Source organism: Dermatophagoides pteronyssinus, unplaced genomic scaffold (assembly GCF_027571235.1).
Source record: "Dermatophagoides pteronyssinus isolate colony J.1.1.1.1 unplaced genomic scaffold, Derpt_VIB-CSIC_2022.12 sq0016, whole genome shotgun sequence".
Lineage (NCBI taxonomy): Eukaryota > Metazoa > Arthropoda > Arachnida > Sarcoptiformes > Pyroglyphidae > Dermatophagoides > Dermatophagoides pteronyssinus.
Window position 1 is genome coordinate 251,959 of NW_027461540.1, and position 24,527 is coordinate 276,485.

The following is a 24,527-nucleotide window of genomic DNA, read 5'->3' on the forward strand; positions in this document are numbered from 1 at the left end:
GAAAGTCAGCATCCAATGAGTCAATGAAATGTACAAAAAAAAATTTTTTTAAAAAAAGTTTTCAATTTTATTAAATTTTTTTGTCAGAAAATTTGTTTCACTTTTCAAAATTTAAAATTTCATTTTATGTGGATACATACGATTACGTAATTGAAAATATGAACCCAAATAAGACATTAACAATTTCTTTTCTGAATGTTTACGAATAACCGACAACAGTTGTTTATCTAAAACTTTTTGATCAGTTTTACGTTGTTCATCTGGTTTCCATTGTTGTTTTTCCTGTGCAAATACATTTTCACCACCACCACCAGCAGCCGATTTCTTTTCTTTTTGTTGTCGTTTTACTTTAAAATATCGATCATTAATATGTTCGGGTACTTGAACAGTGGATAAATCCAATTTTGTCGATGTAACAATAACAAATTTTTGATGCATACGACGTAATGGACATTTGTTTATCGTAAATGGCCCATTAACCAATAATAAACCCGAAGCAAGTTGTTTAAGAAAAACAACACGTTTACCACGATGACGACCAGCCAATACGATTAAAACACGGCCTGGTTCCAAACCTTTTTTTTGAATTAGAAAATTTGAGTTTAGTGAAAATGCTGAAACATTCAATTTTTTTTCAAACAAAATTTACCTGGTTTCAATGATCGTTTATGCGATTTGAATGTAACATGTCCGGAACGACGTTTTTTGAATACAGGTTCAGTTGGATAATAACGGCTGGTACGTTTTTGCAAAACACGTCGTTCACCACCATTTTTTTCGCCACCAATTTTCTTGACAACAAATTTCGGACGTTTTTGAATTACTTTATCGGCAGAAATTTTTTTCTTAGCAGCAGTTCGTTTCAATTTCGACCATAAATGTCGAGTAGTACGATGCGATACTAATTTCTGGGCATTTCGTGACATTTTCATTTGTTTGCTACCAGCACCTGCTGCAGCAGCTTTGGCTGGTGATGCTTTTGGTTTTGGTGGTGCCTAGAATATTCAGAATTTTCAAATTTTATTGGAAAGGAAAAACAAAACCACAAAAATATTTACCATTTTTTTCCGAAAGAAAATCACAAAACTCAAAACAAAAACAAAAAAATTTGATTCAAAACACACAAACACACACGGCAATACAAAAGGAAAAGGAACAGAAGTTTAATTCGAAAGCACACACGTGCACACAGCGAGTGAAAAAAATGTTCGTAACGTTCTTTTTGAATTTGCCGTTTTGGAATTTCGGGATAGGGAAAAAATCAACAGATGGCGCAAACTTTAAAAATTTTCAAAAGCAACAGCGATTTGTTTTTGCAAAAAAATTATTCGAATTTTCCAGCGTAAACGTTATTATTTTACAGTAAAAAAAAATGATAATTTTATTAAAAAATTTAATTATAAAAAAAAATTACAAAAAACATTCAATTTTCGATTGATTTTCGAACTTTTGTAGTCATTCCAGGTGTAAATTCAATTGTTTCATATTCATCACGACCATGATCATTATTTAGATTTTTAGCCATTTTTAAATGATGTTGATTTCTTGGTGTCATTCGACGATTCAACGATTTATTCGATGAAATCTGTTGATCATCATCCAATTTCAATGTGGATGTTTCACTGCAACAAATGGATTGATCCGAATCATTATTTGTTGATGATGGCATCCAACGATTATAAATAGCTAAAGCACGTGCTGCTATTGGATTATCACATTTAGCTAAATCAATTTTTGTTGATTTTTTCTTTGCAGATTTCCTAGCGGAAGAATTATTCGATTGTTGTTGTTGTTTTTTTGCCGACATTTTTGCATTTTGTTTTCGAACGGTCGAAAGAAGATTAAAACTACGATCATCATCATCGGTAGAACTATGAAAGTCATCGTTAGTATTCGGTGTTGAAGTAACTTTATCATAAAAATTATTCTTTTTATTATTATTTGATTTAGGTGTATCATATAAATCCAATCGTTTTTGTGATGATAATTTGGCTATTTCGACTTTACCATCATTATCGTTGTTTAAATTTTCATTCGATTGATTCGATGTTAATTCGAATGTTGTTTCATCATCAATAATATCACAACACGAAGTATCTTTTGGTCGAAATGGTTGATAATTTTTTGATGATAATCGATGATTTTCTTCTTCAAATCCCAATAAACGTTCACGTAGATTTAATAGTTTGGTTTCGAATGCGTCCAAAGGATTATTATTTTCATTTAGAATTTTTGAATGAAATTCTTGAACTTTTTCCTGAGATGAAAAACGATTAAATTTTATCAATTGAAAATGAAGAAAAACTTACCAGAATTTGATCAGCATCATCAATTGTTTTGGATTGAAATTTGGATAAATTTTTATCCAAACGACCATTAACCTTATCGGTAATTTCTTTGGTTATTGTTTCAAGATTTTCAATTTCATCATTCAATTTTCCAATACCAATTCGTAATTTTTTAAAAAATGATAAACATTCTTCTTCATCACCATTAATATTATTGTTGTCGACAATCGAATGATGATTATGATTATTCATTTTGTTTTTTTTTTTTTTGTGAAAAAATCGAAAACAAAAATATTGTGCGCGCAAATTAAATCAACAAACTCAGCCAAAAATTGACAAGCTTGCAAGCAAGCGTAAAAAAAAATTCAACGAACATTTCGAAATCGCAAATATCGACCTGAAGATGGCAGCACTGGTTTCAGGATAAAGATTTTCAAAAAATTAAAAAAAAAATTGAATTTTTTTTTCAATTGAAAATCAACCTAAATGGTAATCATTTTGTTCAATTTGTTCGTCTGTCTCCCAGTTAATCAATTCAACAACAAAATTAATTAATTCTGGTTTGTACCTGATTCAATGAAAGTGAGAGACATTATCATCAAGTGATTTTCATCTTATTTCCCGTGTTTGTTTGCTTGTTTGATTTAATCTGCGGATTTTCAAACATCCAAATTTTGCAAATTCATTATGATTTGAAGCAATTTCCGAACAAAAATTGAAAATTTCAAAAAAAAAAAACATTTTTTTTTAAAATATTCTTTACGCGCATGCGATCTATTTGCATGACAACAAACAAAACGAAACGAAATTCGTAAACGTTAACGTCAATTGACAAACTGCAACACTCCCTCCTCTCTAAAATTTGTTCCAAATTTTTTTTTTTTGCTTGCTACTATCACTTTTACCACTGCTACCACTAAGATTCGAAGTAAAAGATTCGAGCGCCAAAAAAAATAAAATAAAAAAAATTTCAATTCTGTAATCCAAAATCTACAGTTTTTTCCAGAGAAAATTTTGTTTTTTCGAAGAATTTTTCTCGTAAATTTATGGATTAAGGCAAGAATTCTATGGAATCGGAATTTATTTTTTTATCAATTCCAAGATTAATTTTCCAATGAATCCAATTTTGTTTGATCATTTCATTTCTGAATTGATCCAAAGTAGTAGCAGCAGTAGTAGTGGAAGTGGTCTTGAAAACAAGTGGATCGTTTTTTTTTTTTTTTTTGGAAATGGATTCAAAGGGAAGCTTTCTCTCTGTCAGGATATGATGCGATGCTTTGGATCTTCCTTTTCCCACTATGCTTCTACCACAAAGATTTTTGTTTATTATCATTTCGTTCGATTCATATTTTTTTTTCTCTTGCTTATTTCGTAATGTTATAACATTATATTGAGTTTTTCGTTTCATTTTTTCGTTTTTTGTTTATTTTGATTCAATTTTGTTGATGGTGATAATTGTTGTTGTTGTTTTGATGATTATAAATGAAAATATAGTACGATTTAGTTGTACGATTGTAGATGATCGTTCAACAGCAACAACAACGACGATAACAACGATAAAATGAAGATTTCTTTCAACAAAAAAAAAATTGATCTACATTAATTTTGGTGAAAAAATTTTTGGATTTTTGAAAAAGAATCAACCTTGTCATCATCATTGAATGTAAGTAAAATCGATACTGAAAAAAATTCAAAATAATAAAAAATCTTGTAAAATGGATCGACATTTTTTTGAAAAACAAAACAAAATCAATTGTGATTTTCATTAGATTTTTTTTTCTTGAATTTTCGCTTTTGCTCAGCGTTTTTTTCTTCATCCTCCCTCCCCTCACCAAAAAAAAAAAAACAAAAACGGAAATCCAATTCTATTAGATAATTTTTTCAATAATCAAATTTTGTTTGTTTGTTGCCGCTGTTGTTATTGTTTCCTGTTTGATTTTTAGCTTGTTTTTCGATTTTGAAATGTTGTTTCGATCTTAATTAAACTTTCGCAAAAGAAATTACCTAATAATCGAATGTTTCTCATTCAAATTCATTTACCTTTTTTTTCTTTTGTTTTTCATTCAGCAAAAAACAAAAACACCTTTTCTTCACCTTTCTCTGAAAAGAAAACAAGGGAAAGTGTACGAGCTTCATCGTGTTTCTTATCAAACATCATCATCAGCATCGTTTGGCCAAAAACATGAAAGAAAATGAAAATCGATTTAAGCCAATTCAACGTTTTCTCTTTCCTGTTCTTTTTTTCTCTCTCACTTTCAACTTCTCAAATCAAATCAGCAAACAAGCAAAATAATCATCATTGAATGATCGTTGTTTGTGTTACGTTGAAAACACATCTTGTCCCGTTATTTTTGATTTTCTCATGTAACTTGTTGTTGTGAATCAAATTTTTTCTTTCCTTCTTCTGTTTGTTGTTGTTTATAACTGTGTGAAACAACAACTGAAAACAACAAAATCCATATCACATTTTGGCATTTTAGTAAAAAAAAAAAAATTATGGAGAAAAAAACTGTACTGTGCACGTATCTTAACATCGAACAAACACAAAAGTCAAAGAAAAGTGATAGATTTTTTCTCTCTCTCTCTCTCTCTCTCTCTCTCTGTTCGTATGAATGAAATGATTTTATCAAGGTAAAATATCATTTTTTTTTCTTTTCATTTGCCATTTGCTTCAACGAAAATGAAAATGAAAAAAGGGCCACATCGTCATCAATTATCATCATTATTATTATCATTAGAAAATCTTTGATCCTAAAATGATTCTCTTTTTCTGTATTTTTTGCCATCTCTTCGGTCGCCACTCCTTCAATGATTATTTGTTTTTTTCTGTGTTTTTGGGAGAAAAAAAATTAGCCTTGTTTCAAACAAACAAAATTCCTATAATGATATGATCTAATCATTGAGAATTTCATCGTTTCGTTTCCCCTTTCGTTTAGTGTTCATCATTCAATTGATCAAATCAATCAGTCATTCTCAAAACAAAAAAATTCTCACATTTTTACAGTCAATTTCTCGTTGTTGGAATATTCCCTCCATTCATTTGTTGCACATCCAGTCAAAACTAAACACACACACACACTGATTGATTATTTCAACCCTTTTTTCTGTTTGTTTGTTGCCACACACACATCAAGGCAGCTCCCTTTTTTTATCTAAATTACGAAAAAAAATTAACGAACAAAATTGACAACAGCAACATAAAATGACAAAAACATTTGTGATTCCAAAAAAAACGTGTTTGTGATTTCTTTTTTTCTTCATAAAATAATAATAACCTGAATATACGAATCAATCTTATTATCATCTTATTGAAATTTTGCCTTTTAAAAAAATTTTCAACTAAACACGCAATCCACCCAAAAAAAATATTATCATTATTATCATTGGTCAACCCTTTGTTGTGTTTAAAGTGTGAAACTAAATTCAATTCAAATTGATTGTGTGATATTTCTAAACAACAACAAAAATCAATTTTAATCATTTTTTAAATGTTGCATTTAAAAAATGATAAAAGATCTTTGAAACTAATTATGCAATATCTTTCTACTAAGAAACACTATGGCATTTCATCCATTATGATGATCATTTAATGTGAGTAAGAAAATATTTTATATTCTCTTTTTTGGTTTTGTTTCAATTGTCAAATCCTTTTACCTGTTTGTGAGAGTAAACAATGATAGTTTTTCTTTACCGTTAATTTCATTCAGATAAACTTTTTGCTACCTATACTACTTTAACACCTATGTTTTGCATTTGTGTAAATAGTTAGGGAAAAAAATGAACAGCGAGGGGAAGAGAAATGACAAAATTCCACATTGATATCCAGATATTTTTAGCTAATTTCATTTCATTTTTTTTATTTATTTAACATTGAATGACGCATTAAGAATTGAACGGTTTTTTGTTTTCTGTTGATAAATTGGTGTGATATGATGAAAAAAAACTTTGTTGGGGAGAGAGACAAGGGGAAAAGATTGAAAAAATGAATGGATTCCATTTTGGATATTTTTTTTCAATGATTGATTGAGATAAATATGAATGAACAATATAAAAAATTGTATCCATTTTTGGGTTGTTTCAAGTTTAAATTGATTATCAATGATGATGATGATGATAAACAAACATTCGATTGGATTTATTGATGTCGTTGTTTATCATTATCATTACCATCCATTGGTATGTAATGATGTCATTTTTTTCTTCTTTTCATATCACATCATCATGTTTTTTCTTTGAACAACAATGTAATGTTTAATGAATAAATAAATAGTTTTTCTATTCATTCAAGAAATTTTAAAAATCAGATCATTTTGCATGATGATGATTATGATCATATCATTGATTTTGTATCAATTTGATTGAGTGTTTTTTTCCAAAGTAGAGAAAAAAAATCAAACAGGTGTCCAAAATACAAAATTGGTGAACTTTGAAACGAAAAAATCCCATTTTTTTTGTGTCCCCATACTGAATTTGTTCATCATCATCATTGTTTTTGTGTAATGATGTTATATGTGTTTGTTTGAACGATACCGTTATTCTGCTTTTTTTTGGTTGAAATGTTTCTATTTTTAAAAAAAGAAGAATATTCTTCTCTCCCGTATTTTGTATACAACTAAATACTTTTTGTCTTTCAATACCAAACACAAACCAAAAGTAGTAAGTCATATTGATTGATAATAATGATGAATTTTTTTTTCTAATTTTTATGTAAGAAATCAACCATAATTCTTGAAAAAAAGTGTAATGTTTGTTTATTTTGATCCTGGATCTTTTCTTCTTTGAATTTTTATCTTGTTTCTTTTTCTGGAATTTTTTTTCGAAATGATCATGTGTTTTTCGAAAATTCTTTTTCCCAAAAGAATTATCAAAAAAAAAAAAATCCAGTTTTTTCTTTGATTACAATGCTTGTACAAAAGATGGAGCCATTTGAATGAATATTTTTTTTCACCGCGTAGAATTTTCTCGTGATCAACTTGACATATCGGTTTAGTTTAGTTTAGTTTTTATTACCATGATGATGATATTCATGAAGAAGAAAATTCATGAAATTCTAAATATTCTTTATTATTTGCAATATAGCAGGAAATAATAATGAAAATATTGATGAACGCATGCGTGATTTTTTTTTGTTTTTGTTTTTGAAAACAAAATGAACCTATATTTTTTTGGAGAATACTAAACACATTTGCATACCACTACTTTTGTACTATCTTTTATGAATGATGATCAAATATTAAAAAAATGACCGTCAATAACTTTTTTTTCCGGTAAAAAAAATTAAAATTTGTAAAAAAAATAATTTTTAATTTTCACAACTTGTAAATTATTATTATCATTATCTAACCTTATTAATGTGATATTTATGATCATCAAAATGGTAATAATAATTAGTTTACAATTTTTAAATTATAATCAACATTGAGAAGAGAGAGAGAAAGAGAATAACAACTGTTGGCAGCAGCCATATTTTGTTACAATTTTTTTTCTCATTAAAAAAAGATAGAAAATGACGATGACGAGGAGCATTTTCTGCTCACTGTAGACGTGTTGTTATCTCTTTTTATTTTAGCGCTGGCTTGGAGTAAGGAGTTTCTCTTCTTCTTATATTCAGGATTTTTTTTTGAACGAATATCATTCCTATTTAGTTGCAAATGAAAATCATCATCATCATTATTATCCAAAATGGATAAAAACATCATCTCTTTTTTTATTTTATTTTTGTACATTGTCGCTGTCTCGATAATGTACAAACGACGACAACAACAACAATAATAATGTAAAGAACAGCGCAACAAACAACTCGTAAAAAAAAGAATGCGCGCCGACGTATTATGGATCGCTGCATTTTCATTTTAATGTTCATTTTTTTTGTTTTTGTTTTTTTTCCATTTAATGATGATCTTGTTGTTCCATGGAACCATTTGCAGGTTTTTTTTTGCTATCTCTATCTGTTTGTTCCGTGCAGCAGCAGCCATATATATCCACCAATATACACACATAGATCCTTTAAGAGTTATAGAAAGATAGTCGTCGTCGACAACAACAAAAACTTGTCTTTCAATTTGTATATATGTGTGTATGATGAATCTCAACAACATATATACGAACGAATGTTACTGAATTGAATTGAATTTGAATAAAAGCCAAAAAAACGAATGTCAGCCATTTATATTACGTTTGGTTATTATGAAAAAAAAACTCCATTTGTTTTATATGGGGCCTATATATACAGTTGTTATATTGGCTTGTGATTTCATAAAATCTGGCTGCTTGTTTTTTTTTGTACGTGTATAACCATTGACCACTACCACTATACCACTGGCTCCATTTAGATATATCAATATAACAAGAAGGAAGGCAAGCACCATTTTTTTTTCTTTCGTTGATATAACACAAAATGACGCATTTTTTTCACATTACTCCTGCTGTTCTTTTTTTTTGTTTTGAATAACTATTTTCATTGCTACTACCACACTGACTACTCGAATGTATATGTATATTGTTGGTTTTGCTCTCAATTTTTTTTCTTGGTTGTTTTTGTTCAATTTTATTTATTTTTTTTCATTCTCGTTTCTTTTGATGTGTTTCAAAAGTGATAATGATATGATATTGTGATTTTTTTTCATCTTCTTTTGGTTTTTTGTTGTTGTTGTTTTGAGCTTTTTTTTACCCGATGATGATAATAGAGCAATACAGCAGACTTTATTTATTTTCATCATTATCATCATCATTCTTTTTTAGTGATGTCGTCGTTGATATTGGATATGTTGTTGACGATGATGATGATGATGAGCTAATAAACATACAAAAAAATGACTGACTGATACATCTTCCAATGATCATCATCATCATCAACAGCAGCATAAACATTTTCTTCTAGCTCCAGCCAATATTATCATCGTCGTCGTCGCAAAAGCCAAGTAAGCAAATACCATTCCACCATTTATCATTTTATTATCATTTCTCCAAAATAATATCCAACAACCAAAACACCAAAAAAACAACACAGATATAGAATGAACAGCGAAAATAAAGCCAGCATTTTGGTTTTTTTAACCAGAAAAATAAAATAAAACTTTATTTTTTTCTGGTTAATATTTTGTTGTCTTCGTCTTCGTCGTTGTCATTGCTACTGCCGTTTTCGTCCTTTTTTCTGTGCTGAAAAAAATTTCTGTTGATGAAAAATAACAACAATTTTGGTTTGAAGAAATAAAAATATTCCGAAAATCATCATGACTATAGGATTCTTCATTCGTTTGTTGTTTTCACAAAAAAAAACCCAAGTGATAATTTTGTTATTTTATTTCGATTTCGTTTGTGTTGAAAAAAATGTAGTCAACTTTTTTTTTTTGGAAAACAAAAAATGATAATTTTATTCTTTCATTTCTTCGTTTGTTTGTTTAAAACACAAACTTTCTTTCGAAATATGAAAAATTTATTCGATTCTTTTGGTATGTTTTTGTTGTTGTTGTTTATCATCATCTTTGTTATTATTATTATTAGCTCAACACCCAGACAAAGCTCAGATTTATTTTTATCATTATTATTATTATTATTGCAGAATTGATCTAGTTTTTTTTGTAAATTTTGTTGTTGTTGTTGATTATCCACAAAAATTCATTTTGTTTTGTACCTGAGAGAGAGAGAGAGAGAGGTGTGTGTGTGTTTCGAATGTTAAACGATGTGATGATTCGATAATACGATTGTCGGTCTATTCATACATGATGTTACTCTGTGTGTTTGAAAGAATAACAGAATTTTTTTTTGAATTTATAAAATTATTAATAAGAATTTTTCTATTTTTTCTTTTCCCCATTGAAAAATACAGATCTCAAACTAATTCATCTTGCTTGAATATTGATATCAACAACAAAAAAAGACAAATAAATCGAATACAATCAACTGATGTTCTTTTGGAAAAAAAGAACAGAACACACAAAAAAAACGTCCAAAAAAATTGTGTTTTATTTATCATCAGATTTGGAGTTTTTGTTTTTGTTTTTTTGGTTGCTCACTATATATTCAAATCGATTACTACCGAAATATCAACAGAAAAATACATTAACATAAACACATACACACACACAATTCATATTTTGATGCTTTTATTTTTTATTTTGATTTTTGTTTCATTTTGTTTCCCAAAAAAAAAGTCAACAACGTTTTTTCTTTTCTTTTTTCCTCTCGAAGATTCCAAGAAAAAATTGTTTTTTTTTGTTGCCGAATTTCAAATGTTCCACAATCAAACAAACAATCATCTATCTATATCATAAAGTGAAGTGAATATTTATCCACCACTATTAACACCACCAATCTAATACAACATAATCGGTATCTACATATTTTTTTTTTTGTTTTGTTCTTAGCTTTATTATGCAATTCAATTTGTTAAATCAATTTGAATTGATTGATTGATTGATCATCAATTATATCATCATTTATTATGCCTGGTCCACTTATAATGATATTATCATCATCATCAATGCTAAATTATTATTTTACTCGATTTATATAATAATGATATTTCGTTAATAATCTTATTATTCGAAACGAATTTGGATTTTTTTGTTTTTCATTTTTTTTTTTTTGCTGTTAATTTGCATTATTATTATTCAAAGAAGAATCAAAAAAAACCACCTAATTCAATTGTCCTCAATTCTTCATCATTTTCATTCACACCATTTAAAGTCATTGTCAAAACAAAAAAGACTTATCGCCTATCAATATTATTGAAAATTTTTTGCACAAAAGATGAGTCTTTTAGGTAACGGTGGTGGTGGTGGTGATTGTGATTCATCATTAACATCAAATACCGGTTGGGGTATGATGCCACCGATGAATTCCGGTGCTGATTGGGGAAATTCATCATCATCATCAACAACATTGTCGTCGTCGTCGTCGTCCATTGGTGCCAATAATAATAATAATAATAATAATATTTCCGGTAACAATCATAATCAACAACACAGTTCATCAAATAACAACAATGCCAACATGTCTACTATTGGTGGTACTAATAACAGTGGTTCGTCAACAACAACAAATTGTTGGCAAAACAATAGTGGACAACAACAACAATCCAACAGATCATTGGTCTCAACTTCTGTCTCAACAACAATAGCAACATCAACTACAATTAACGAACAACAAGCCTTGTCATCATCACCAAAATTATCAAGCTCATGGGCACAAGCTGCCGGTAAAGGTCTTTTAGCTTCTGGTAGTCATCATAATCATCATCAGAATCAATCATCATCCAGCAGCAACAGCAGCGGAATCAATCAAAATTCCCACCAAACAACCAATAATAATGTGATTAATAATCAATCATCATCATCATCGTTAGCCAATAATTCCAACAATCACATTGGTAGTTCTGTATCTTCTGGACCAAATCAAACAAGTGTTTCATCATCATCTGGCACTCAAAATAATCAATTTAGTCATGATTCATCAGCATCATCATCGTCGTACTCAGTAGCCATGCTATATAATAATGGCAGCAATAATAATAATTCCAGTTCCCAGAATTGTACCACCGGTTCAAATTCAGCATTTCAACAACAACAAGCAGCAAACAATAGTTCCAATAATAATCACTCATCATCGAATGATAATAATATTAATTATAATATTGGTGGTAAACGTGCCATAGCAACTGCTAATATTCAAGAAGTTATTGGTAATTTGAGTGATGAAATACGTGAAACATTGTTGACTGAAAAATGGCGTTCACCTGTAAGTATTTATCGATTATTGTTTTTTATTGAATACAATATAATTTGATTGAATTTATTAAAAATCAAGGTGATAAATCAAGATTCTCCTTGGAATCTGCCTCCGTCCCCGCAATCATCCAGTCCAAAGGACAATTCGCAATGGCGATGTCCAGTCAACTCAGGAACCGAAATTTGGGAAGCAGTTGTTAAAGAGAAGAAAAGCTCTAATGGTAGTAATGGTAATGGAAATGGTCAACCAATGGCCAATAATCATAATGGTATTCAACCTAATGGTTCGGGTGTAATTCATGGTGGACCACAAATGAATGGTCCGGCTCCACCAATCAATTCGGGATCATCATCAGCAAACATTTCTATTCAACCACAATGGGGCCAATCAGGCGTACCTTCTATTGGCGGCAATTGGGGTGATGAAGAACCAGATTTAACAAATCATTGGGTACCAAATCCTATTGCTAGTGGTGTTGGTGGTGGAAATGGTGCTGCTAGCCATTCAAGTATTAATTGGTCACCAACTAATGGACCAATATTGCCCGGCCAAAACACTAATTCATCATCAGCATTCGATTCCGGTTCGAATCCCGGTTGGAATCAAACAAATGAAACAATAACAACAAAAAGTTTTGACTCAACAGCAAAAAATGTTCCACGTAAACCATGGGGTTCATTTGATAATGAACAGCAGCAACAGCAACAACAACAGCCACCACAACAATCGGAACCAAATTGGGAACGAATTGTCCCCGATAATAGTTTTGGTACTTGGAATTCGGATCCATCGGCCGGTAAAAAAGAATCTGGTTGGGAAAAAGAATCGATTGATTCTCAAAATAGACTTATGGATGATGGTACTGCATTATGGGGTAGTACTGTTCGTCAAGGAAAACAGCCAATTTGTAATTGGAAAGATACAAAATTTGGTGGCAATAATTGTAAGTAGAGAAATGAACTTGTGATTCAAAATGTCTAATTTTTTGAATCTCGACTTTATTCGTAGCAATATCAAACAATAATAACAAAAATGGCTCCAACAATGGATGGAACAAAGGTACAACAATGAATGTAAATCCAACTAACGGTAGTAGTATTATTGGCAACGCATCGAATGGTGGTATTGTAATGGGCAATAATAATCACCAAATGATGCAACAACAACAACAAAAACCTAATCAACAAATGACAAATCGTTCGACACCATGGTCTTCATCGGATACTAATCAACAACAACAACGTAAATCACCATTATGGAATACAACAATGGAAACAACTGCCGTCATTGTCGATCCTTCTGCCAAAATTAATGGCATCCAAACATCATCATCATCATCATGGCTTGCTGATTCGCCTTCTAGTTCTAGTCTACTTTGGCCTACAAATGATATCAACAATAAACCAAATAATCCTAAAACAGGGCCTGGTGGTGGTAATGGTGCTGGTTCGATTGCTGGCCTTCCAACTGCCGCAGCAGTTGGATCAAATTGGATGGATCCATCAGCATCAATCGATACTGGCCATTGGAGTGCACAAAATTCTTTGTTACAAAATCGAATAGTTGGACCATCTTCTGGTGCTTGTGGTGGTGGTAATGGTGGTGGTCTTATTAATAGCCAAAAATTATCTCGTGAAATTTATTCAAGTACTCATTTTAAAACTTTACAAACAATGGGCTTTAAGGTATTTGATTGATCAAATTTTTTGTAATTCTTGAAAAAATTCATTAATTTTTTTCACATTTCAGAAAGACGATATTGAAAACGCATTACGAAATAATCAGATGCGTTTTGAAGATGCTTTAAGTAAGTTTTAAATAGAAAGTTTTGAGAAAATATTTTTATAAATTTAAAAATGTTTCACAGAAGAGCTAACTGATGATATGAATCGATGTGCCTTAACCAACGATAATCGTAATATGCGTTCGAATATATTCAATGCTCAACAACAAGCTGCTGCTGCCATTCCTGGTTCCGGTCCTGGTGGTAATGGTGGCGGTAATATCAACCAAAATACAAACACTAACAATTCTAACATTTCATCATTACCTAATCGTCAAATGATTGATTTGATTCGTTTGGCTATCAATGCTGGTTTTCTTAATGCACAGGTATGTGACAGTATGGTTCTCAATATATAGGACCCATCAAATTAATTGTTATTTTATTTTGTTTCATTCAGATTCTCAACCAACCAATGTCACAGCACAATCTGGAAATATTGAATGAATTATTGTCTCAATTGAAATTATTGCGCACTGTACAGCCATCACGTGATCCAGCTTCACAGAATAAAATGCAACAAATCAAACAGATGATCTGTACACTTCAGAATCAAATTCAAGGACATAATTCTACTCAAAGCAGCACTTCACCATTTATGATGATGCCACCTAATAATAATTCTGGCGGCCCACGTGTTCTTGGAATGCCATCAGCTGCTGCTGCCGCCGCTCCTACACCACCAAATGTTACGGATTTTTTTACCAACAAACAAAATTCTATTGGCAATCCCAATTCTAATGATTTGGCTTTTGATTCATTTGTTCAGAATCCATCGCACGTTAGTGGTAGTAAATTGGGTACATGGAAAAATCCTTATAAACAGGATGATCGATCTTCAAACAGTAACGATTTTGTTCGTGCTCCCGGACCTTTGGCTAAACAAAATTCACATATTTTAAATTCAAACAATTGGGCTGGATTCAATGCTGAAGAAGATACTTGGGGAACTGATAAAAGTTCAAATGAACTTTCTGCACCATTAAGTGGAATCGTTGATTATGCTGTTACCGATTCTTTTTCCGAACGTTTCGATGGCTATTATCAAACCAAGCCATGGAAGGCTGGTTCTAAATCTACTGTTGATATGGATATGACCACAGTATCATTGGATTCAAGATCTCCTAATTCATTATTGAATACATTTAGTCAAAAGGATCCATTCTCGTGGTCATCGGCTTCATCAACGCCTGTGGGCGGCAATACAAATCAAAAACCTGGCTTACTCAATACACAAACCGATTCGTTTGGTGGTGCATTTTCGAATCCATCACAGCACAGTAATACATGGGCTTACAATCCTCCTATGCCTTCATCGGCAACACAAAATATGTTTGGTTCGGGTGATAAACCCGTTGCACAACATATGGGTGGTGCACAGAAAAAAACCGGAAGTTGGTTAAACAGTAATGCTCCCGAATATAATTTGAATTCCGATTCATTATGGAGTAATCATGTTTCTGATGGTGATAATCATACAGCAGCATCCGGTGGACAACATAATTCGAATAAACCGCGTCCTCCTCCTGGATTATCCGGCAAAATGAATCAACAAAATCCTGGATCAACAAATTCTGGAAATGTTTGGAATTCTGGCCTCACAACTACCAATAATCCATCATCATCATCATCTGGATCATCGGAATATTTACGCTTGCGTAATCTTACCGCTCAGGTTGAATTGAATTTGAACTGAATAATATGTAGAGCATTTAGCTATAATTAAGTTTTTTAAACAAAATTTCAGATTGATGGCTCTACATTGAAAACACTTTGTCTTCAACATGGTCCATTAAGTTTATTCCATATGGTTTTGAATCATGGCGTAGCCATTGTACGATATTCACATCGTGATCAAGCTTTTAAAGCACAATCAGCATTGAACAATTGTGTTCTGGGCAATACAACAATAATAGCAGATTTTCCGACTGAAAATGAAATTCAACAATATTTGACAATTGGTGGTGTGACCACCACAGCTACTAATAACCAATTAACAAATTCTCTTGCTGCTTCAGTTGCAACCTGGTCAAATGGAACAAATGCTAGTCACACAGTGGTAACTGCTGGTTGTGGCATACCACAACAACAACAACAAATCCAGTCATATCAATCAAATTCTGTATCAGCAGCTGCACAACAACGTGGTGGTGGTGGTGTCCAAACATCATCATCATCATATGGCAATAATGCTGCTGCTGCTTCCTCATCACAAACCAATCACCAAAATTCTTTGCCTTATGGTGCTGGTGGTGCAACTCATTCCTCTCATTCTAATCCCGTTAATTCGCTTCCATTCGGTCACCATCATCAACATCATCATCAGAATCAATATAATGGTAATTCGAAGCTTAATGCCGAACATAGTATCGTTGGTGGTGGTGGCTGGAATACGGCACCTATTGTTACCGGCAATCCTATTATGAATCGATGGAATGATATGGGAAATACTGGTCAATCAAATTCAACATTAGGATTAGGTCCAAATGGTGCTGCTGCCAGTCTTTGGAGTACTGGTGGTGGTGGTGGTGGATTTGGTGGTTTAACTTCAAATCAATCTAATGATCGTCAAACACCGATTCAAAATTTTTTGCCAAACGATTTGTTGGCCGGTGAAAATAATTAATTTAAACGTGCATCAATTCAATTAGACATAATTTATCCCAAAATTATTCAATCAATCAAATCACAAATCAATTATTGAATTTTCATATCGATCTAACGAAGAAATCAATTTTTCATTCAATTATCGTATCAATTTTTTCATATTATTATTATTATTATCAAGCTTTTCGAAAAAATATTCCTTTTTATTCGATTTCAATTTCTTTTTTTGGCTCTTTCTCTCAATTTCAATTGTGATGTGTATCAAACAAACAAAAAAAACAACCTAAATATTAACACAAAGAATTGCTCTTTCATTCGTCCTTATATCGATTTCATTCATTCATCATTCAATTCTAATCAAATGAAATTTCGCCATTTGCTATAAATAATGATAATGATATCTCCATGATGCCAAAGTTGTCTCTATATTGTTTTTTTTTGGATCATCATCATCAATGGATGAAATAATCCACAACAAGACATTTGACCTCAAACTGAAAATAATAATAACAACAACAACGAAAAACTTGTTTCCTTTCCTATATTTTTTTCAGATAAAGAAGAAAAACAAAAATGATGATTATCAACAAAAAAATTTCAATTTTTTTTCCAATTTAATTCAATTTCAGCACAATGTGTTATTCAAACAACAACATTCTTGTTTTTTTCTCTCTATGTTTTCGAAAGGAAGAATAATAATATTTCGTCACTCGTGCATTATCTTGTCATTCACTAACAACAACACTCATTAATTAATCATTATTATTATTATTATTATTAATTATCAACATTATTTCGTAATATGACTTATATCGATATTATTATTATTTCTTTACTCTCTCTCTTGACTATATATTATTTCGGATATTATTTCCCCACCATCATCATTGATCATTGATCACCACCAGAACAACATTTATATCAACAAATAACCCTCTCTTGTAACGCGAATATGCGTAAAGTATTTTGTTAATTTTATATATATCCACAACACAAACACACACACCTAATTGCCTACATTTGAAAAAAAGCCAATGATAATTGATGGTTATGATGATGATGATATCTATTCAAACAAACAAACAAAAATCTCGATCATTTTTATTCATTGATTCATTTATTTTTTTTAGCTCTTGAATGATTTTTCTGTGTTTTATTTTTATCTTCGTCTCATTTTTTTTTGCTTGTTTTATTTCTTTCAATCTCAACATATAAATATTGTGTTTCTTTGAGAATTATTTTATTCTTCTCTTTAAAAAAAGTCCTCAGTCAAAATAACATATTTTATTTCCATGAACACACACACACACAGACATAAATTATAAATATTTAATCAAACTTTTATCTAATTATTAATAATAATCTCAATAATAACAAAACAAGTCAAATTTGATGATTTTATGCATTCAAGTAAGTCAAAAATTTTTTTTTGATTGATTCTTAATGATTAATTTTTTTCTTTAAAAAACACAGGTCTTTTTTTTGTTGTTATCGATCTTGTCAACCATCAAAACACTACACACCATTTATTATCATCATTCATATTGGATGCAAATCAAATCAAGAATTGTTATTTTTCATTTGCCAAAATTGCCAAATTTGATCTTGATCTTATCATCTCTCTATTATCTTTATCTCGTGAATGGATAAAAATCTCTTTCTCTCACACACAACATACCCTCATTTCAAATTTGCAACATTCTTCTCTATGTGCTCAGCTAGCCAAATAATTCTCTCTCTCTCTCTCTCTCTCTCTCTCTTTATCTCTCACTGATCTGCATATGATCTGAACTTATCGTTGTCGTTCGTTTGTGAAAAAATATCAAATGCCGGATATTATTAATTTGATTGATTTTAAATCCTGAATTCAAATTCTCTCTCTTTATCTCTATGTTCGTTTTCAATTAATCTAAATGGGTGATAATCTTTTTCTTTCTTTCTTTTTTTCTTCATTTTTCTTTGTGTGAATCATTCATTCATCAACAAGAAGAATTTCAACAATGCAAAATTACGTAACACACACACACACACGCTGATCAACAAAATAATTGATACAATACTTTATCTCTGATCACCACCACATTACCCTGATGATAAATACACATCACACACCAACATCTACACTATATTTGAACAATCAAAATTTTTTGTTTTTTGTTTTTGATATCTTCTCTTTCTTTCTCAATTTTTTTTCGTTCTTAATCCAAAAACAAAAATACAATTCCAGTTGGAACAACAACAAAACATACTCAATGAAATTAGCATTCTTTTTTTCATTTTTTTTTGTATTTGATTTCCCTGTTTTTCAAACAACAAAAATCCAATTTCCTGCCTAAAAAATTCAACAAATTTAACATTCAAATTTTTTTTTGTCATTTCGTTTTGTTTTTCGTTTTCATTTTTTTTATCATTTATGCCACTACTTATATTACATATGCCAGCCAAATTTTACTTAAAAAAACATGTTTTGTCTAAACAAAAAAGAAAATTTCCAATAATGTTTTTATATTTTTTTCCAAAAAAAAACAAACAAAAAATTAAATCAAATTTTTCAATCCAAAATTTGTTATTATTAGTAAAAGTGAAATTCAAAAAAAAACCGTTAAAATATCTCTTCTTCTTTATTCTTTGCTCATGCATCATTCATTCATCAATCAATCAATCAAACAATGAATAAAAAAACAGATCAAACATCCTTTTCCATGTTGTGTGTGTGTGTGCCTGCGTTATTATTCTAATATTGATAATCGATAATCAATGTTCTCTAATCCCGATATCGGGTTGTGAAAATTCCGTAATGTTAAATTCACCTTTGTTTGCTTTTGTGTGTCACTTTCTCGGTGTTCAATTTTAAATTAAAAGAAAAACATAAGAATACACACCACACTTGTATCATGATCAGTGATTTATCTCAAAAAAAATCTTGTTTTTTTCTGCTTTTGTTTTTATCTGTTTTTTTCCAGTCAATTTATTTAATCAAATTCAAATCCAAAAATGATCTTGATCAATAAATCTCATCAAATTATCATCATTATATGCTGCCGTGGCTGCTATCAAACAAACAAACAAAAAATAACAAATCTTGGAACAACAAAATATTTGCATTAACACACACAAATTCAAATCACTTTTGTTTCTTCATTTCATATCAATATCCAAAAAAATTAATCCCTCAAAAAGACAACACTTGCAAACCATTTATGAGCTATGATTATCAAATAATATTTCTCATTATTATTATAATCTTGTTTCGTTTTCGTTATTTTATCTGTGACATAATGTTTTCAACATACACACACCTTTGCTATATTCAATTATGCTCAATCACATTTGTAACACGAAACAAAAATACTTATCAATCAAATATCGATTTTATTGGATATAAAAATTCAAATCACCTTAAATTAATTGTTCATTTTATTTGATTTTTTTCTTTGGTTGTTGCAATATTTTTTTTTCATTGAAAATTAAACATTCCAGCCACACACATTGAATAGATTTTTTTTCACACACATTTTTTGGATCAAAGAGTAATTCTGTCCTTAAAAAAGTGCTTATTCAAAAAAACAACAACAACAAAGATGGAAAAGATTTTTGAAGGGAAAACAAAAACAAAAATTGTGATACACAAAATGGTCAAGGAAGAAAAGAAGGAAAATGTAAAGAAGTTTTGTCTGCAGACATATTACACATGTGTAATATTCGATAAATCAGCAACAAGATTTTCCCCTGGTGTTTTTAGATTCACAATTTGAATGTATATTTTGAACAAAAATCAATTAATAATCAATCCAAAAATGTATTCATTCAAACAAAATTTTTTCGTCCATCTTCCATTGACAAACTAACGAGAAATAAACAAAAACAAAACAATTTTCAACCCAAAAGTGTTCTACGCCTTTCAGCTTTTTCAAGATTATCCAGTTATAATTAAATTACTTTATCACTTTATATTTTTCTAACTAAACTAAACTTTCAATATAACGAATAACGATAATTAGATTCATTTTCTGCCATTCATTTTAACAGAATTTTTTGAAAAAATCGGCCTAATTAAACACACACACACACCGTTGATATTAATTCTCGCACAATATTATATTATATTTCAATCAATCAATCAGATAAATAAATTCAATTCAAACGTCCGGATTATTGATGCCATCACTATGTATCACCATCATCATCACCACCGTCATATATACTTGTAATGTATAAACAGGAAACAACGAAAAAGAAGAAAAAAAATCCTATTTTAACCCTTTCAAATATTGTTGTTGCTGGTTAATTCAGCATTATTATTATTCATTCAATAAATTATTTCGATTTCCACTGAATTTTTTTTTCTCTCTTTCAACAACAAAATTATCTGTGAATTTTTTCAAAAATTTTCGATTCAATTCTGTCTATCTCTAAATCATATTTCCAGATCTCATTTTTTATTATTATTATGCAATATCATAATTATTTGATTGTTTGTTTGTTTGTTTCAAAGCTAAACTATTCTTATCATCATCATCAAACATAAAAAACTTTGTGTGAATTTTTCCATTTTTTTAAAAACAGAAAACAGAAACGAAAATTCATGCCTTTTCTTGATAAAATATAGAGTTTGATCGATTGATTGATTGCCATTTTAAATTTGTATCAACCATACTCATTTAAAACACAAACACACACACACAATGAAGATTATTATTTTGATTTGATTTGAATTCAAAAAAATGTTGCCTCTCTAAAAACGGAAAAAAATATATATCACTTTTTCATTACTTTTCTCGAATCAAATCATCAACCAAAAAACAAAAGATCAAATTCGGATTTTTCACTAAAATAATAATAAAAAAAACATTATCAAGAAAATTATTCATTTTGAAATTCATATAATAACACCCCAAAATTCAACCGACTAATCAACTATAGACATATATGATATTATACTTATTATTAATGATGTATTTGATATAAATGATTGATTGCCTGAATAAAAATAAAAATTTTAATTTCAAAAATAAAAAACACAAAGATTTTGTTATTTTCTTTTTTCAAATAAAAAATTCTTCATTCAAATTTCGTTTTATTCATCGGTAGATGGCATCAGTGGTTTTAGTTTTTTGAATAACTAAAAAAAACAAGATTACAAGGTTGTGGTCATCATCATTATCATAATTACATGATGATAATGATGGTCAAAAAAATATAATGTTTGTTGTTGTTGTTTTGTGTTTAGCTAAATCATTTGACCTTCGACCTTAGCGATGTCTTCTATATTTAGACACACCTTTTGTCTATTATTTTCGGTGAAAAAACAACAACAACCATGATTATAATGTTATCAAAAAAAGTGAAAAAGAATAATCTCATTTCATTATATTAAAAGTTATCTGTTAATTATAAAAAAAATGCAATCAAGTTGAAATTAATTACAAAAAATTCAACGCTAAATGCTTAAGATTTGTCAGTTTTTTCTTAGATTCATCATTATGAAATTTCAAGATTTTTGGAATAGAAAAATTTCGTATCGTTTTGAATTTGCAAAAAAAAATCAATTCAAAAATAATTGAATATCGAAAAATACCCATACACACACAATAGATAGATTTGATGATCAAACAAATCATTCAAAAGTCACACGGATCATTTTTTTCACTTCACATAACAACAACAACAACAAATCGTTCTGGATCGTTTTCGTTGTCAGATAACAACAAAAAAAAAGGAAAATCAAAATTGAATTTTTCAGTGTGACCTTGGATGGGTTGTTTAAATCAGTATGGTTTATTTTCCCCACTCTATCTACCCCCATTTCACACATAGTGTGAAATTTTTTTTCGGGTTATTTTCGGGTTAGTTTTTTTCAATTTTGTTTTCGGTGGGTCATTGAATAAAAAAACACATAGGTCACACACACACACCGAAACACGTATTTGACACGCTTGACACCCCAACCAACTGGTGATCAACAAAAAAAAATTGAACGGTGGCACAATCCGTATGTATAGATATCCAAAATAAAGTGTCAAAAAACGATTAGGAAAAAGAAAAATGTCGCTTCATCAAATGATTTTCTTTCTTTATTTTTAAAATTCAAAAGAAAAAATTTTTCTTCGTTTTGAATTTGAATTTAAAGAAAAAAAATACACAAAAGAAACGGGGAATTGAATTGAAGAAAAGAAAAGAATTTCATTTCTTTTGTTGAATTTTGGTTCAATTTTTTTTTTAAATTTTAAATTTTTTTTAACCCAGTAAATATGTCACAATTCCCGTTTCTTATGTTTTTTTTTGGCGAAAGAGAAGATATCAGAAAGAAAAAACGAAAAATGAAACCAACGAAAATATTTAAATCTAATTTATTTACGGGAAAAAAATGAAATTTTAACATTTTAATTTGATTATTTTGAATACCCAAAAGAGATGAAAAAAAAACCAAAAGGTTAACACTTCGGATAACCGGATTTTTAATTTCATCTGAAAAAATCAGGATTCCGAAACTTAACCACCACCACCAATAAATCTTTAATCACCATTAACTAAGAAATCTTAAACCTGCAGCCCATCATCATCATTGATGTAAATAAGTGAGAACAACATGTACACACATTATGTCATCGTCATCGTTATCAGCCAAAAAAAACAACCATTGGATGACCATTGAACTTTCGAATATCGATTTTTCGATTGGAAAACAAAAATCTATATAATAAACACGAGAAGCGAAGCTTCTCGAGTGTGGTGCACAAAAAAGTGTGGTGACCAGAGAAATGTGTTAGGAAATTTTTAATACACAAATGTGTTAGAAAGGGTCTGCAGAAAAAGTCAATTTGCGCAACAGTCTGCGCAACACGAAATGTTTCAGGATAGAAACAATTGTTAACGCTTAGGCCCCGGTCTCATTGCAATGGGACCGCGGCCTTAGAGAAAATTGTGGTTTGCAAAAAAATCTCAATAGGAAAAATAGCCAAAAAGTGGAAATATTCAAATATAATTTAAATTTGGTTTAAGCAGGTTAGGTTAGGTTTGTGCAATTAGGTTTTCCAGGAGGAACTAACTAAAGCGCCAATATTTGTGGCTATTTTTGGCGATTTTCTCCACTAGCGGTATTTTTTTGACCAATTTTCGGTTAGACCCGAAACAAATAAATAGTTGGATCGATCGCAAAAGAACAAAACTTCAGCCAAAGATTTGGGAGATGGGCGGCGTAGCCGCTCATCTGCCAGAATCTACGGGCTGAAGCAAGTGTGCGTGCTGCTGGCCAAAGGCCAGCAACACACACTTGTTCTAAATAAACGTAATAGGGGTTTCACACTAGCAGCAATGTGAATGAAATATTTCAAATGCAATATTTCACTACATTTCAGCCTTATGGACTGAAATATTGCATTTGAAATATTTCATTCACATTGCTGCTAGTGTGAAACCCCTATAAAGATTATTGATTATTAATATGAAGAATTCAATGGATTTTGAATTCAGACGGCATAGAAAAACAAAATTCAATCAATCAATTTTTCTTCTTTTTCTAATCATCGTTACATCATCTAAATTCAAGTTTTTGACCTTATCATCATAATCATTAAGTTTTACCTGAAGATGTTCGAAAATTTCTTTTAATTAAAAAAAACAGACATTTGAAACACACCTTTTTTCTCATAATCATCAAAAAGATTCAATTTTCATAAATTCTTTCACAATTTTTCCCGGAAATTTTCTTCAGAAAAAATAAAAGAAACAAGGGCTAAACCGTATTTGACAATTTTCAATCAATTTACAGATCGATCTTAAATGTTTTTGGAAAATTTTTTACACCACCCTTGTTATAAGTAATTTTTTGTTTTCAAATAACATCCACATTTCAATTTACAGAAAATATGTTTACAATTCTTTTATCCAGAATGATGATTTTTTCCCCTCACTGCTCTGCTCTACTTTATTGTTCAAGATGATGATCGACAGCCGAACCCTGAACCATGAACCGACCGACCTCGAAACAACAAATTTTCTTTCAAAATCTTCAATTTTTTTTCTGCTGAAAAAAGAATAAATTTAGCCCCTCACACACTGTGTATTTAAGATTTTCATTCATTTGGTCAGGGTCTTTATTCTTCTTAGTTCAAAAGAAA

At 30.1% G+C, this 24,527-nt stretch overlaps 3 protein-coding genes across 3 annotated transcripts; 1 reads left to right on the forward strand and 2 right to left on the reverse strand.

The window, feature by feature from the left end:
- Positions 1-43: 43 nt before the first annotated feature.
- Positions 44-1,214, reverse strand: RpL6 (ribosomal protein L6). The gene is made up of 3 exons (XM_027342648.2): positions 1,059-1,214; positions 650-995; positions 44-575 (listed from the first exon to the last, which is right to left on the reverse strand). The coding sequence occupies exons 1-3, from the start codon at positions 1,059-1,061 to the stop codon at positions 112-114; spliced, it is 813 nt and encodes a 270-aa protein (XP_027198449.1). The 5' UTR covers positions 1,062-1,214; the 3' UTR covers positions 44-111.
- A 192-nt stretch (positions 1,215-1,406) lies between these two features.
- On the reverse strand, positions 1,407-2,667 carry LOC113792694 (uncharacterized). Its single transcript, XM_075822382.1, has 2 exons — positions 2,310-2,667; positions 1,407-2,257 (listed from the first exon to the last, which is right to left on the reverse strand). Exons 1-2 carry the CDS (start codon positions 2,538-2,540, stop codon positions 1,424-1,426), a joined length of 1,065 nt encoding a protein of 354 aa, XP_075678497.1. The 5' UTR covers positions 2,541-2,667; the 3' UTR covers positions 1,407-1,423.
- Positions 2,668-8,901: 6,234 nt separating this feature from the next.
- Positions 8,902-20,744, forward strand: gw (trinucleotide repeat containing adaptor protein gawky). Its single transcript, XM_075822363.1, has 9 exons — positions 8,902-9,208; positions 10,117-12,026; positions 12,096-12,960; positions 13,026-13,702; positions 13,767-13,824; positions 13,885-14,129; positions 14,201-15,475; positions 15,548-17,817; positions 17,881-20,744. The coding sequence occupies exons 2-8, from the start codon at positions 11,040-11,042 to the stop codon at positions 16,424-16,426; spliced, it is 4,986 nt and encodes a 1,661-aa protein (XP_075678478.1). The 5' UTR covers positions 8,902-9,208; positions 10,117-11,039; the 3' UTR covers positions 16,427-17,817; positions 17,881-20,744.
- Positions 20,745-24,527: the final 3,783 nt, after the last annotated feature.